General features: G+C 43.9%; 1 protein-coding gene across 2 annotated transcripts in view; it reads right to left on the bottom strand.

The window, feature by feature from the left end:
* Positions 1–246: 246 nt before the first annotated feature.
* The window catches only part of adamts18 (ADAM metallopeptidase with thrombospondin type 1 motif, 18), a 62853-nt gene continuing 47039 nt past the window's right edge, over positions 247–16060 (bottom strand). For both annotated transcript variants that reach the window (XM_030413455.1, XM_030413456.1), the window contains 6 exons: positions 9815–10019; positions 7313–7507; positions 5684–5754; positions 5369–5534; positions 2450–2645; positions 247–1157 (listed from right to left, as the gene is read on the bottom strand). In XM_030413455.1, coding sequence (XP_030269315.1) covers positions 1042–1157; positions 2450–2645; positions 5369–5534; positions 5684–5754; positions 7313–7507; positions 9815–10019 — 949 coding nt within the window. In that variant the 3' untranslated portion in view covers positions 247–1041. The remainder of the gene's footprint in view (positions 1158–2449; positions 2646–5368; positions 5535–5683; positions 5755–7312; positions 7508–9814; positions 10020–16060) is intronic.

The raw sequence follows: 16060 nt of genomic DNA, 5'->3' as shown, positions 1-16060 counted from the left end.
GCCAAGTCTCTGCTACATCAGAGCTGCCTTTTGACCCAACCTCAGTGGAGAACACACCTACACTGTTCCCTCTTAACAAGCAGAGCCTCCCGATATCTAGACTGCACCCACGCTCGCCCTACAATCACCCTCTTCTCTCCCTCTCCACCCTGCTCTGCTCGGCCCCGGGCCTGCAGACAGCACACAGCTCCCCTCACTGTGGCTGCAGGCGACAGAGAGGACGATGGAAAGAAAAGGAAGACGGACTGATGATCAAGTTGTATTGTCATAACCATACAGGAGAGATAAAAACGACCACTTACAGCGTGACTGGGTAAAATGTCTGACGTACACGGATAGGCACGTTTGCAAAGCGTTTACATGAATGGAATGCAGACACGAACAATGAGCAGCAGCGAACATGACAAGCGGAGAGCGTGTGAAGAGGAAGTGCAGAGGACATCTGACCATTGATTACTCAGATAAAATCTCATCATGTGGATCCAAGGGTGACTGGCACAATCCTGTGGTACATCCAAACATAGATAAACATGTCACAACAGATCCACTGTACATCTGACAAATCATATATTACGAACCATAATAACTTAAATAAAGGAGTATGAAACCAGACGCCTACAAATACAACATATAAGCAAGCTAGAAACGCTATTGTCTTTTCCTGTTCTCTTGATGGCTTGTAGCTTTAGAGGTTTCAAAAGGGAAAAAAAAAAATCAACAAAATGACAACATATATGTTACATCGATACGTCTTCAGATATCTGTCGTTTGCATTGTCATTCCAGTTCCACTGTGATCGGCTCACATGGCGACTCGACTGCTTTGGCAGGTGAGCGTCAGCAGCCACGTTGCCGTCTTTGACAAACAGAGTCTCCTCTCTTTTACTTCTTTACAAAAATCCGTTAGTCAAGTACTCCAGGAAGAAAAACACACCAGCTGTCGAGGACAGTTCTGTGTGTCGTGAGTCATCGCTCCCAGGTGGACTCCGCGGTGTCGTCTCCCTCAGAGGCCCAAAGCCACGGACCCGGAGGTGTCCGAGCTCTACGACCTCTTGCTGGAGCAGGACTTGCAGCACTGCTGTCCATAGAACTTGTGGTTGCAGACGCCGTGCTGGGGAACCAAGTGGCACCAGCTGAAGTGGTCCACGCAGTGTTCCTCTGCAGAGACACAAACAATAAGGAACAATTACAGCAGCAGATCAAACTAAGGCTGCAGCTTATGATTGTAATCTGTGGATCACTTCAAAGTCACTGATAAATCTGTAATGTTTTGCTTCGTCCAACTAGAGCACAAAGACATATTCAAGAACTTAAAACCAGTAAAAAATATTGTCTTTTTCTACATGAATGATTGATTTCTTATTCATCTGTTGATCAAACATCAATTAATGATTTTTAACTACCTCAGCTGGTTATAAAACACGAGGAAGAGTCGGCTGCCACGCTAACAGTTCTGTGGATCTGTACTGTAGCGAGAGGAAAACCTCATCCGGCTGAAATATTCAAGATAATGATGCTCATTTCAGCTCAATCTGTAGCTGTATCGCTGCACTGGTGCTGTTCCTGGAACATCATATCTATGTTGCTTCAAGTATTTTAGTTCCGTAAAACTAACCCAGTAATATCTGACAACTCTGAACCCAACCAGGGTTTTGTCCCTCTTTCCTGAGTCAAAATGATGCTCCTGGAACAACATTAATTATGTTCTATGAACAACACCAACATATCAGGCGATGTCAGATTCTCACTGGTTTTTAGCAGGTATACTATTTATAACTTTTACCTTCTTAGTCTAGCCTGAACCTTAGTCTGGCAATGTCAAAAGCTGTTTATGGTATTTGGTCATAAAACATAGTTTCACCATACCAGAATGTAACTTCATTATGACGCTACATTTAGATAGATAGATAGATAGATAGATAGATAGATAGATAGATAGATAGATAGATAGATAGATAGATAGATAGATAGATAGATAGATAGATAGAATTACTTTAATGATCCCAGACTGGGAAATTATTTAATTATTTAGAGTACCACATTTACTTCAGTTCATCTCAATCTGAGAATCCATCCTGTGTTTATATTTCACAACAAATCCTCAATTAAATCTCTGAGAACCACGACTTTACAAAACTTGATGACACTCCACTCGGTACTTCAGGGCTGACTGACACCACCATCCCAGGAGCCATGCCTCTATCTGGGCTAATATAAGGTGGCTGTTGTTTGCAGTCAACAAGTTGGCTAAAATATATGCAAACACATACTTTATGGACAATTTACTATTGAATTCACTTGAGTTTCAAGTCATTGGAATATGGATAGGAACCATTAAGAAGAGCAGAGAACCAACCCAAAACCAGCGGATGCCAACTCCACACAGTACTGACAATTCAAATGTATAAGCTAGCGGAACTGGATGAACTTCTTCCCTCGCAGGAATTTACCTTTCAGTGTCGTGCCAACAGGCGTGACCCGGCTGGGCCGTTGCACCGGAGCCAGGGGAGCAGCAGGGCAGAAGTGTGTGTTGCAGGCCCTGGAAGTGACAGGCCTCTGGTGAGGCAGGCAGCCGGCCGCAGGGCGACCCTGACGTAGACACTGGATGGACCGAGCCTGGACTCCTCCGCCACAGGACACAGAGCACTGACAGACAGACACAGAAAATGAAGAGCACAATGAGAAGCTGAGGGAGCTGAACAAAAGTAACAGATATAAATAGGGGAGGGAGATCAAACAATGAAGCGCAAGGAGAACAAGGAATCATCATAAAAGGCGGCGAGGAGGGAGGGGAAAGGATGGAGGAAAGGGCTATGCAGAGACACAGAACAGATGAAGAAAACAAACATCCCATCCAGCATGTACTCGCCCTCCAGCAAGCTGTCAGGAGATAGCTTCTCTGGTGGAAACATACAGGGATCACAGGCTTCAGATCAAGCAGAATAAGACACTGTGCTATAAGAGGCTGCCCTTAAGACTTTTTGCATAATAGATGATATAACACATAGCCTACACAACCTGCCCCGATAGGCTCTCGTAACACAGTGGAGCTTTTGGATTGCATCTGAGGCCCATTCCACACAGCCAGCCACCGTCAAGAGCTCTGCTGTGTCTGTGAACCACTACCACCTACACTGTGCAGTCTGCCTCTGAGCTTTCTGGGGAAATATAGATATTGGAACACGGGAGCCACTCGCGGTCATATATCTTGTATTGATCAGTTTTGGCCGAGACATTGTGCTGCTTTCCACATCATGCCAGGGCCACCCAGAGAAAGCAGCCTGGTAAACAAAAATCAATGCAGTGAGAGTTGGTGGGGTAGAAAGTAAGTGTTGTGTCAGAGTAAAACTTTCCTGTAGATTAAGTAAGTTCAAGGCAACTGATCGTACAATGGGATGATATCGCTAGCAGCTACTTTTGGAAGAACGCTGATCCAATTGACACTCCCCACACACACACACACAAACACACACACACACACTTTCTCTTCTCATTTTGAACAATTTATTTCCACAGTCACACTCCGCTCTTTTCTGACTAGGTTTTCAGTTGGCTGTTCTTCATGCCCCGATCGCCTTACTCACTGAACCTCACCGTGCTTGTACCTAACATAGATGTACCATTAGCTTTATGAAACGTGTCAAAAGCCAAAATGAGCCTTTGAAAATGCCTGGCTGACTGACAGTTTTAGGATGTAATGCTAAAATGCTAAGCTAGGCTACAGAGCTACAGCTAAATAATTCTCAACTGGGCAGTATAGAGCTGCAAGAGCATGTGTGTTCACTCTGATAGCATCCAGGCCCATAAACCTTCAACCTCACACACTAATCCAGTCAGTCGATAACATGCCTTTTGGCCTCGGATTAAACTCTCAGATACTATTTGAGGTAATTAGCTGGTTAGCAGGACAGGCTAACAGTCGCAGCTAATGTTGGAATCTATTAACAAAGTGTTTAATCAATTTCATAAACATCTGCTTTCCATGTGTTTCTGGTTTTGTGTTGTAGGTAGCACTTTATATAGTAAAGTACATAGTTTAACTATTAACTAGATGCTTATTAGCATGTATATTGGCATCTCTATTAGTCATTGTAATGCACTTATTAATGCCTTGTTCTGATTAACCATAATCTACAACTACAGACCATTAACTAAAGTCTCTTCCTCATAACATTTTAATTACTGCATATTGATAGTAAGTTGAAGTATGATCTTAGTATGACTTGCTCAGTATGAGCCTCAAGAATAGTCATTCTCCCGTAATACCACATACTGAATATGTTTTTTGTGTGCACGTACATTTTTATGTCATTGCATCTCATCTCTAGTTATTTCATTGTTCCTGCCGCCTCGCTGTTCTGCATGTTTCAGATGTTTCTCTGCTCCAACACACCTGATTCCAATGAGCGGTAGACTTTGTTAACCACTGATTTTTTAGTTGTGTGTATGTGTGTAGGAAAGGCTTCTGTTCACGGGGTAATTTCTGCCTCGTCAGTGGCAATCAGTCGGACCTGCCCCATGTCATCAAATATTAACAACCCTTTAAATCACTTGGAGACAGAAGTCAGTCTTTAACCTGCTCTCTGAAGTCTGTTTTGTCGATCTCTGGAGGCGTTTCTTCATCAGGAGTCACACCACGTAGATTTGCTGGGTTTTATTGTGTTTCTCAATTCATCTCTCATTGACTTCAATACAACCGGTACCACAGTCTGGCCCAAAGCAAGGTTCTGTGATGTAATGACCCTTTTCTTTCTTTTTTAGGTTCCTTGCCCATGAAAGGGATTTCTACTCCACAGGTGAAGCCACATCGTGTTGTTCTGTGGCTGAAACATGTTGGCTTTTTAATGACTGACCTTTTAATGATTTAGGGACTATAATTTAGGCTTTTTAATAATTACTTCCTGAAATAAATATATTCTTATGAAAAATCTTGCCCATAACTAATTAACTAGTAAACCTGTATGGGTTACTAAGTATCAGACTATTAGTTAATTAGTTGATTAGGCATGTTATATAAACAATAAAACAAATACATATACTAACAGCCACTTAGATAAAATCAGTTTTCCACTTTCTGATGATGAATAAATTCTAGTTTGAGCATCCATCTGGTTCCAGGATGCTTTTTTATACCCATTAGCCATGAGTGTACTCTACAGTTATCAATCAATCAATCAAACCATACTTGATTTATTATTTACAGAGACCCAACATTTCCACCACGAGCAATCACTTGACGACACCGGCGAAAAAAATCTGCCTTTTAACAGGCAGAAACCTCGGAGCAGACTGAGACTGTCAGCTGGAGCACACGGAGCAGGAAAGTCTCTCATGGAGGCAGTTTTGGATCAAAGCATGAGCAAATGTACCTGTTGCCAGGGAGAGGAGTACCAGCCTAAGACCACGGCAGACGAGGTGGTTCTGCCAGCGACCACGCGCAGGAGCTCCGGGCACGGACCTCGGTTGCAGCCCTGCTGGAGATCCACCAGAGGTTTGGCCATGTGCCTGCACCTCCGGATGGGGAACTCCACATACCTGTACAGCAGAGGACAAAATGACTATTCCCACAGAGTTTCAGGTTGTGAATTCTGACTTAGAGCACAGCACTCAGATGACACAGTGGGGTCTGTGCAGATCTATTGAAGTGTGAAGGATGTCTTGGTAGTGCAGTTGAAGGCACATACCCTCCCTTTGAGTCCCTCTCCCCGCAGCGAAGCTCTCTTTTCTGGATGCCTGAGCCACAGGACCTGGAGCACTGAAACAGAGTGCAGGCGGGACGGACAATTTTAGAAAATGAAGTCTGTGAGTGTGTGTGAGTGTGTGTGTGTGTGTGTGTAAGAGAGTGTGTGTGTAATGCGGTGGGTTCCCATAGCAGAAGACACCACAAGGTCACTTATCTTTGTAGTTATACAACCAAAAAACCCTACTGAGTGTTATCCAGTCATCATATTTCATATCTGTATATGTATGTACATGAGTGTGTGTGTGTGTGTGTGTGTGTGTGTGTGTGTGTGTGTGTGTGTACATTGCTCTTTCTCAAAATCCAAACCACAGTGTATTCTGGGAACTAAGAATCTTCAGTGTGTTTGACCTTGCTAGTGTTGTGATGCAAACACCGGGGTGGGCCGATGAGCGATGTCATCACCCATCACCTGTCAGCCGAGGACCACTGAGCTCTGTGCCGTCATGACATCATGATTTCTATTATTGGGAAGGAAATTCCTTTACGATCCAAACTCTGTGTATTGGGAATTCAACCTGATCACTTTACAGTAGCTCTCCAGCAACTGATTTTGGACTCTTACAAGCCAGGAAAATAACTCCACTACTATGGAAGTGGACATGCCTTCGACTGAACTGTGGATAAAGGAACTGTCAGCCTGTCGAGCTTCGGAGAGACTTACTAATATCATTTTTTGGGAGACTCAGAGTGTAGAATGATTTGATTTAAAGCTGGATGCTGTGTGGAAGTGAAGCATTATGAATATTCTGTGAAAGATGGGGTTGAATCATTTTGTAACAAATGTATTGCATTAGGTACAGACACTAGTGAAGGAAACACCTCAGTGTTCGGACGAGGTTGGTTATCTGAAAAGTCACACGGCGTATCTTGGACATTCTAGTGGAAACTTTGATGGAGTATATTATCTGTTTCAGTGCTGGACACTGAATCTCAATGGAAATATACTTACTTCAATAAATGTAAAACAAACAAAGAAATAAAAAGAGCAAATCCAGCCCAATTCTTACATTCACAGAGTTGGATAGGCGACGTTGTTGTTGTGAACAGACGAGAAAAGAATGAGTCCATTTCAAACATTTCAACAAGCTCAGTGAAGGGATGTGAAGTTGGCCGGCGCTGATGGTTTTTCCAGTCCAGATGAAGCAACAGTCTTGATGTTGCATTGCATTCTGGTCTACTGAGGCTTCTGGCTGTGAAACTGCTGTCTCTGTCCTGTGATGGATTTCTCCCTGTGTGACTGTTAAATGTCTTGAAAAATGTGAGCACTAGAAAGAAGCTTTTGTTTCTTAAATGTGAGGACTGACATCAAAGCCGGATGTTTACTCCTGATGTTTTATGGCGCTGAGCTGGGAACGTGTCCGTGTGAGGTCATGTCTTCTGCATTTGGTGACATACGCACCAACACGCTCTAAAACTTGGCTGACAAAGCGAGTGCATCAACAAAAGCTGGTTCTTGTGACAGAATTCAAGTGTTTCAGGGCGGATTTTTCCTCAAATTCAGGAAGCAGAAAACAACTTGTGTCACTTCTATCACTACTGCTCCCGGAGCTCCACGTCTCTTTTTCCTTACCTCTCCCCACTGAGTGGGGTTCCACTGCAGCCGCTCGTTCTTGGGGCAGCGCCGCAGGACGCAGGTCTCCTGGGCTTTGGGTTTGTGGTGCTGTCTGCACATGCTGTCGGGCACCACCACCGCTTTGGCCCCGGGATCGGTGCTGCGGCAAAACACGCTCCGCTTCCTCAGTCCACGACCACAGGTCTTGGAGCACTGCAAGTGGACAAGGAAGGAGGTCAAAGAAGTCAGTGTGGAGCAAAAATAAAAAAAAAAAAACAGATGATGCATCATCAATATTCAATAAGCGAAGGTTTAATGACACATTAAATCATGCTCTGTAACTCAGCCTCATACTTGCTTATGTTTGTTTTAACCTTCCACTTTAAGCACCAGCCCATACTAACAGAGGTTAAATCCTTGGCACAGACACTGTAAAGGCATTTGTATTTCACCACATGGTGTACAAGCAAACAGAAGGTCACAGGTTTGATGACAGCCCATTACGGCCTAACATTAAATACAATAAAGCGATAGCTCAGAGATGAATGTGACCCTGACCCAGCAGAGTGTCCACCAGCAGCAGACAGTGCTGCTGTAAACTGAAATACTGCTGAAATACAGAGACGGACAACAGAGTCAAACTGCTCCCCGGGGCGCTGACCACCACAGCAGTCGGGCCAGTTTATTCACAACGTCACATTCATTTATTCAATATAACACGTACACATCTGCGTAGAGCCATTTACATACACAGTCGTGCACACACACAAATCCCTGTCGTCCTTTTGTCGCTGAAAGGTCCAATTGATCTTTTGAGGGAGACCGGCCTCCTCTCCGCATGACCACCGACTGAACTCGACTGGGGTTGCAAAAGAGTCCAAGCAGACAACACGAGTGTGCTGAAGAATGATGGCTGAATGACAGCTGAATGTCCAGAGCATGCAGGTCACACCAACCAATCATCCCAGAAACTTTGACAATCTGTCAGATGCGCAGCCAGGCTATTAATATTACATTCCAGAAAATGAGCAAATAAAAGTCTAGTCTAGTGTTCAGTGCACTGTGGTTACACAGGAAACAGCCAAAGCCTTCAAGTCAGACTTGGTTTATAGCCACAGAAATAAATGGTCCGAACACATTTTGGATTTACAGAGAGCGATTTTCTGATCTGCAAATTAATAAGCTCCTGCAAGTCAACATTTTACAAGCACTAATCACCCAGCAGGGCATTGTTGTAAACCAGCCAATTATTGATTATAGTTATTTGTGATGAATGGGTGTGTTTGGTTACTCTGTGCAGGTAGAGCTCCTTCTGGTGCAATTGTTCAAATAAATGTTTCCCAAATGACAAGAAGTAAAAGAGAAAACAAATCTTTTGTAACTGCAATAAAAAAAAACAAAGACTGGGGATTTTCACCAACGATCTGTTTGAAAACCTGCAGAGGTCACACAGGCTGAACGTGGCTCATTCTGGGATTTGTTAATGTTCTCAACTTGTCCAACAGAGGGCAGCAGTGTGCTGGATTTAGCTTGACTGAAACACCTGACAGCTTTCACCAGAGACTCAATGAGAGTGTGAATGTGTGTGCAGCTCGTCTCTGGCACAGCTGTGTTTCTGAAATATGACAGTGGGCACACATAACCTGCACACCAGACGCATCATCACAGTGTCATCGTCACGATTGAAACCTGGTGGAAAAAAAAATGTGCATTGACGTGGAATTCTAAATAGCAAGTGAGCGCTTCACCAAAGGTTTTTCTGCAATTTCAGAGGAACAAGGCTGGCTGTACCAACACCAGCATGACATTTCACTGAAAACCACAAAGGCTGGGCAACAGCAACCCATGCAGATGTAACGGCCTGTCGCTCCCTCAAACTTTGTTTTTGTTTTTTAAGTTAATTTCTTTCAAATGTATCACTAAAATACATCAGCATTGGAAAAGAAAATGCTGGTGTTTGGACTGAGAGCAGCAGACTTTGCCCATGGCATCTTTTGACCAACCTGGCTTGTAGGACCGCTCCAGGGAGGAGAGCCAGGCTAATCTATCTTGGATTTAAGGCTGCTCCGGGCTAATGTCCAGTCACAGTGAAAAAAAACAGACTCAGGCTGGCCAAGTGACGGGACACCAGAGACTGCTGTGCCCACATCTTTACACAGACCTGTCTCCACAGACAGCCAGACAGACTATGTGTTTCTGTCATCGATGCTTGGTCAGTCATCACTATCTTGTTGCTGCTGTGAACATTCACCACGATGCAAATTTCAAAGTACAGAATCATCTCCTGGATTTACACACGCTCATGTTTGTATATAAATAAGTGTGTATAGATGTCATATTGTTATACAGATCTGTGTAAATCACCTTGCTGCCTTGTTAAATGCCAAGGTATCAATGGCACCAAAGTAAAAGGCAGAGGGTCAAGTAGCATTCATCATCCAGGAACCATGAAGCTCCACAATAAATATATATATATATATTAATAAATAAATGTGTTTTCATGTGCTGCCGCAAACCCACCTGTGACCAGGACCCGGTGCTCCACTCGGGCGGGCAGACCTGGGTGTGGCAGGGCTGGACCTGGGCCGGAGAGATGACGGGGCAGAGGGAGTGCGCAACCACCTCTTCCCTCTGATAGGTCACCTTCCTCAGGCAGCGCAGCGTCCGGGTCTGCTGACCTCCTCCACACACGCGACTGCAGGCACCCCAGTCTCCTGCTGCCCAGCTGTGCAGGGACACCAAGGAAAAATGTCAAATTGATGAAGATCCTGTATGTATACAGCAAGTGCACACACACACACACACACACACACACACACACACACACAGTATAGGAACCTTTGGATAAACTCAGCCTCTGCCATCAGGATACCAACCACATGACCGAGCTCCTCATCAGAGCAGTCGACCACAGGTTCAGACTCTGATGTGCTGCAGTTATTTTGGGCCCAAACACACACAGAAAAGCACACTTTCACTCGAAATGACTATCGGGTGCCATCACACCAAAGACTTTGGAAAACTGGTGAACTAGCTGCGTTCGTCTCGCATTGCTATAAAGTGTTATGTTTCGTGAAAACCTCGACCTGCTGCTTTTAAAATACCCTCACAAAATGTAACACATTCATCTTTTTCATTGCACAAATTGGTAGTTAAGGACGGACAAAGAAAATACACATGCTGAAATATATATCCAGGTCCATCCGTCTTGCTCCGTACCATTCGTATGTGAAACTAAACATGAAGCCCATATTACATATACAACTCTCCATCACAGCTTTCCCCGCTCTCTGAGGCCAACCGCAATATTCAACATACAATAAGGTCGCAGACAGACGGGACTACGCTCCCTCGCTCCTCTATTTTGTCATCTCCTTTTTTTTCACATTCCCTTTTCTCTCTTTTTCACCTCTCGTGCCACCTGTCCGCTCCCCTCCCGTCGTTTCACATCCAATCTCCTCTCTTGTCTGGTGTTTTCTGCCTCTCCTGTCCTCGCCTCTCCTTTAGTGTCTTTGAAATCCTGCTTTGCCACTGATGAAAGCCTACTGCTGCTTCTAAAATAGCTTCTGTCTTGGCACGGGGACTGAAGGGGGAGATTACAGCAAATGAGTGGTCTGACAACCACAGGCTTAGAAGAGGGAGATGGAGAGATGGGCAGATGGCTCAGTCCAGTTCTGAGACGACATGCTACCGCAAAGACCATTCCTCCACGCCGCCGACCTGCTCCAGGGAAAGAAAAATGCTTTCATTCTGTCTCAAACGCCACAGACAAATGAAGCAGAAGGACTAAACTGCAATTTGGAGACGAGAGCGATGTGAGCCATTGGGACCTGAAAGCACCGGTTTCGGATTTTAGGGACTGTTTGCTTTTTCTTCCCTCTGTTTTGCCGGGCTTATAAATAACAATATATCATTGGGGAAAAGTGGCTGAAGTGCCACTTCGCTTCGCTGCAAACCACCACTGACCTAGCTGTAATTAGTATCTTTGAAATGTTTCAATAGCTGGAATATCTTGAGGTAAAGGAGTGCATTACATTACCAGGGAGCTTCTGAGAGGCATTTTTAAGTGCTTGTATGGCTGCACACCAGTAACCACCAATGAACGAACATTCATCCCTCACCTAACACTGAGTCTGATTGGAGGCCAGTGGTTTTCTGCTGAATTATAAACCAAAATGACCCCCTCTGTCAAACAGGCTGCCATACATGGCATTATTTTTTTCAATGATATGTTTAAGAACTCTCAACAAAGTATCTTTAAAACCATTTTCATTCATTTGTTTGTTTGGTGTGTGTGTGTGTGTGTGTGTGTGTGTGTATGTGTGTTATTTGCATGTCTAGAAGTTCTTTACAGTGATGGTATTTGGTAGAGTTGCAGACAGTGCTCCCACTGAGAGTATTCTCTTGATATAAGCATCACTCACTTTCATAACATATATTACATTAATCATTATGCCATTGTTGTGCAATTATTTAAAATTTTACAGAATATCTTAACTAGAATTTGACGTCTACGGAGATCTTTTGGTTGGCGACCTTGTGCTTATTATTTAATCCGTTATGTATCTTTACTCTGTAAAAACATACTATATGGTTGTTAATTTCACATGTAAATTGTTCAACTTTAAAGATGTTTTTAAATCATATGTTTTTAAGATTATTTGCACCTGCCTCCACCCCCAGTTCTTCCTTTTTCATGCCGTGTCTGACTCATTGATGCAGTTGAAGCCTGCTCTGTTCTGCACCCTGTTGCTGGTCTTTGCTGCTGCTCTTCCTTCCTAAAGGCTTTCTATGTACGCACATGGAAGGTCAAGGAGGTGTGCTTGTATGTCAACACTGCTGCCTGAGTCACATCACATAGATTTTCACTGGCAAGCTATTCAACAGTGAAGACAGGAACTGTAATGATCCCACACTGCTTGACGACGTCAGCACATTTCTTCCTGTGTTTTCATTGTTTTGACTGAGAGAAGATATTTGAAAAGTGTAATTCTCATCTTCAGTTGTGGCAGTTGTTGGCTTTAAAGAACATTATTCAGTGTAATTCCTAAACGTGTGATAAAAACAGGGCCCGGTCAGTATCTCCTGCACACATCTTTTGTCTCTTTTCCTGGCTCAGGTACAACATGCCTCACTTTGATGGGTCTACATGTCCTGCTGTGCGATGCACAGAGGAATCCTCAGCCTGTGGTAAGTGGCTCGACAGATGGCCTCTGCCAAGAGAAAGAGCAAAATAACTTCAAACAGCAGAGATGAAACTCCAGAGGAAGAGAAGATGGAGAGGGAGGTGGGACGGGCCGCCCTGCAGTTATATGCCTCCATCCAACACTGAGGTTGCTGAGCTAGAAATAACGTGCGGAATAATAGCCACGACATTGTCAGCTGACCTTTCACCAACAGATTTTTATCAGTTCATCCTGACGTCCAAGTGGTTCGTGCCAAAATTTGACTAATTTACTCAATACCTTTCTCAGATTTCACGTTTGCGAGAATGAGACTTACAAAAATACATATGTATGGACAACATGAAAGCATAATGGCCTGAAATGCACAAAAACTTTGTAATATTACAGTTTTAAGATATGACTGTATGTCTTTCTGACTGCCTGCTGGGCCTGTGGATTGAACTTGAAATTCTCCACGCATCCTTCCTTTGTGTTCTAGAACCCGCTGCTACTTCGCATCCATGTGCTCCCAGACAGGCCAACAGAAATGCAGGGAGTGGGTTTAAAACAGGTCTAAAGTGAAATAAGGGTAGATGGGAGTGAAGGGGTGAGTCTGACTGGCTCTGCATGGCTAGACTGGCCGGGCCCCGTGGGAATCCCTCCGTCTCTGCACAATAAAACATGGATAGGCCTGTCAGCACCCGAGATACACGCTGCAGAGATAAGCAGGCATTTTTACATTCCCCTCCTGTCAGACACACACACACACGCACGCACGCACGCACACACAGTGCACATGCATCCCACCTCATTGTCGATTTTTTTCTTTTCTCTGCTGGGCTCTTGAATGCGTACCCATACATCCTGGAGGTCTTAATGCAGTCATTAAAGCTTTCATGCTGCTCACTCAACTCAACTCTCTTCCTGTGCAGCGCCCATAAATTGGCCTGTACACACAGCCAGCTGAGGAATGGTGTCAGCTACTGTATAATAAGATCCACGGCTGTCAAACACTGCTTTAGTTTCCTGAGCGGAGAGCCACGCTGATGTTATTTATCCGGGCTATACCATTTTCTTCACTCCAACAAAGTGGGGAGGTCGGTGACACGCAACAAGGCTGTTTAATACCTTTCGCCAAGATAAGAGAAATGGTATGCCTCAGATTAGGGGCAGGAAATGCCCTCTTGGGTGGTGGGAAACTTAGTGAGGAACAGAGGCTGTATGTTGGATGTGTAACCGATAGCTGTCTGGCTTGTTCAACCCCTGACACAGGAGAAAGTTCAGTCTGGACTTGTTGTGGCATGGCTAATGGTGGAAGAAATGGCAACATCACTAACATCAGACAGACACAGCCTGTATTTCTATTTTTTTACCTCAAGGTTTGGATCTGAAATACATTATTTCAGCGTCACACACTCGGAAAATGTGCGTGTGTGCATATGAACTGCAAGTGTGCGTGTGCGTTTGTGTGTGTACTCTCTCTGAACCCGAGACACGGTTCCCTGCCTGTTCTTTGGAGCAGTGCTGTAAATCAAGCTAGCTCCGGTTCCCCCAGCTAAAGGCCTACATAGGAGAGGGGGCCATTTATTCAGCGCTGTTTCAACTTGTTACTGCACTGCACTTTGGCCTGGTTTCCTCCTTTGCTCGGTGCACTAGTCCCTGAATGCACACTGTCCTTTAAAAATGCATGCCATTAAGCACAATGTCTAGACAACTGAGATGAAACATGGGCATGATTCTGCAACTGAGGAAGTCAAGAAGCTTTGTGCTGAGGGCTTCTGAGATGCACTGAAAGCAACAAGCACTGCGGGTCGGCTTTGATGTCTCGCTCCCTCTCTTCAGCCTTTCTTATTTTTTTATTCTCAAGTGTGCATTTAAGTCAAAGGACCATTCCAGACGTCATCTTCTTGCATTAGGGTCATGACAAAAAGCAATTAACTCATAATAGGTTGAACCTTGTGTTCCATTGGGAATCACAGGGCCGCAAGTCCAAATACCAAAACTGAATCCCATCTACCTAGAAAAAACTACCCAACAACACAACTCCTTCGACAAAACGGAAAATTTCAATGTGTTTAAATACAGGATTAAAAGCATATGCTAGCAGCTCTGTAAGGCATAGAAGTACTTAAAATGACGTGCTAATGTCAGCCTACTAACCGTGGCATCTAGCAATTGAAATGTGGATACAGCTGTCCATCCAGAACTCCCTAAACACTCAGTATTGTCCTGTGTCACACGCAGTTTTGTGTGCCTGCAGCTCATTTGGTGTCCCGTCACTTGTAACTTCAGACAGAGATGATTTTTATTTTTGGTGATCATCACTGCTCCTGTCCCTGGTAAAACCACAAGTAAACATTGACCTATTATTTTAATCCAGGTCATTATTTCTTTCTAAACCTAACCAAGTAAATTTAAGGCCTAAACCTTTCCAAACTGCCACTGAGAATGGGAAATATATGTACATTGCTGCACTCTGTAAAACCTCAGCTGTCCAGTCCTCATACATGCCTGCTCAGTGTGCATGAAGCCAAAAAAGCTTCCTGGGTATAAAATGATCCAGATCTCCCTGTTGTGTGGCAGATAGAGCGTGTAGACTCCCGGCTAACTTGAACTGGGAGGGTTAACTGATTTGATCGGCCGTCTAGACTTTCCAAATGCTATTGGTCCAAATGACTCAAATTAGTATAGCAAAATGAGTCACCATGTAATCTTAAAAAGCTTCCTGGGGGCTCGATACTGACGTCCTCTTAATGCTGATGCTAACAAGCTGATGTTTATCATGGAGAATGTTTACCAGATTCACATCTTAGATTTTTGTCTTTGGTGCTCATTTTTTTCTAAAGAGCACCAAAGACAAAGTACAGCTGTTTAGAATGATTGATTTAATAATTTAACGGTTCAATTTTATTTTTCTGTCAAATGTATCTTCTTACATTGTTGTCTGAAAGTCTTCTCTACACTGCCACAAATGTGTTTTTTCTGAATGGCTGGTTTAAAAAGTCTAAATCAACCTTTTCCAACATTCTGTGATGTCAGACATCCACCATGTGTATAATCACAGATTTCCACAAGTGTAACTGTGGACATGACCTTGATGACCTCGATGGTACTGTTGCTGCAGGGTGGTGAAGCCAGAGAGACAGGATTCAATTCACTTTCAACAAGTCTGGTGTCTTATTAAACAGTCTAATGCGTTCTTAAATCAAGCGTCTTTGACAGTGATGACAAAATTACATTTTATTTAGTTTTGGTTTATTTAGGTTTGCTAAAGCAGCTCAGATTAAATGAACTAGAACCTGTTTTCACCAAGTGGCAGAACAAAGCTCGACATCACAGATGTGAAAGCTGAAATTATAGGATTCTGACATGTCAGGCTGATTAAAATCCACTTCACATTCAGATGGACCTGCAGCATGAGAAAAAAACACTGCAACGGAATAAGTAAAGACAGATGCAAGAAGACAGCAGATAGGGAGGGAGTTCACGTGTTTCCTCAAAAAGGAAAATGGAAAAAAAGTGAAAAATAAGAGCGGGCAGAGGAGAGAGGAGAGGAACATGGGCTGAACAGAGTGGTGGCTGGCCACAGCAAACGGACCAC

Source organism: Sparus aurata, chromosome 4 (assembly GCF_900880675.1).
Source record: "Sparus aurata chromosome 4, fSpaAur1.1, whole genome shotgun sequence".
Lineage (NCBI taxonomy): Eukaryota > Metazoa > Chordata > Actinopteri > Spariformes > Sparidae > Sparus > Sparus aurata.
This window is presented reverse-complemented; position numbering and strand designations above follow the sequence as displayed.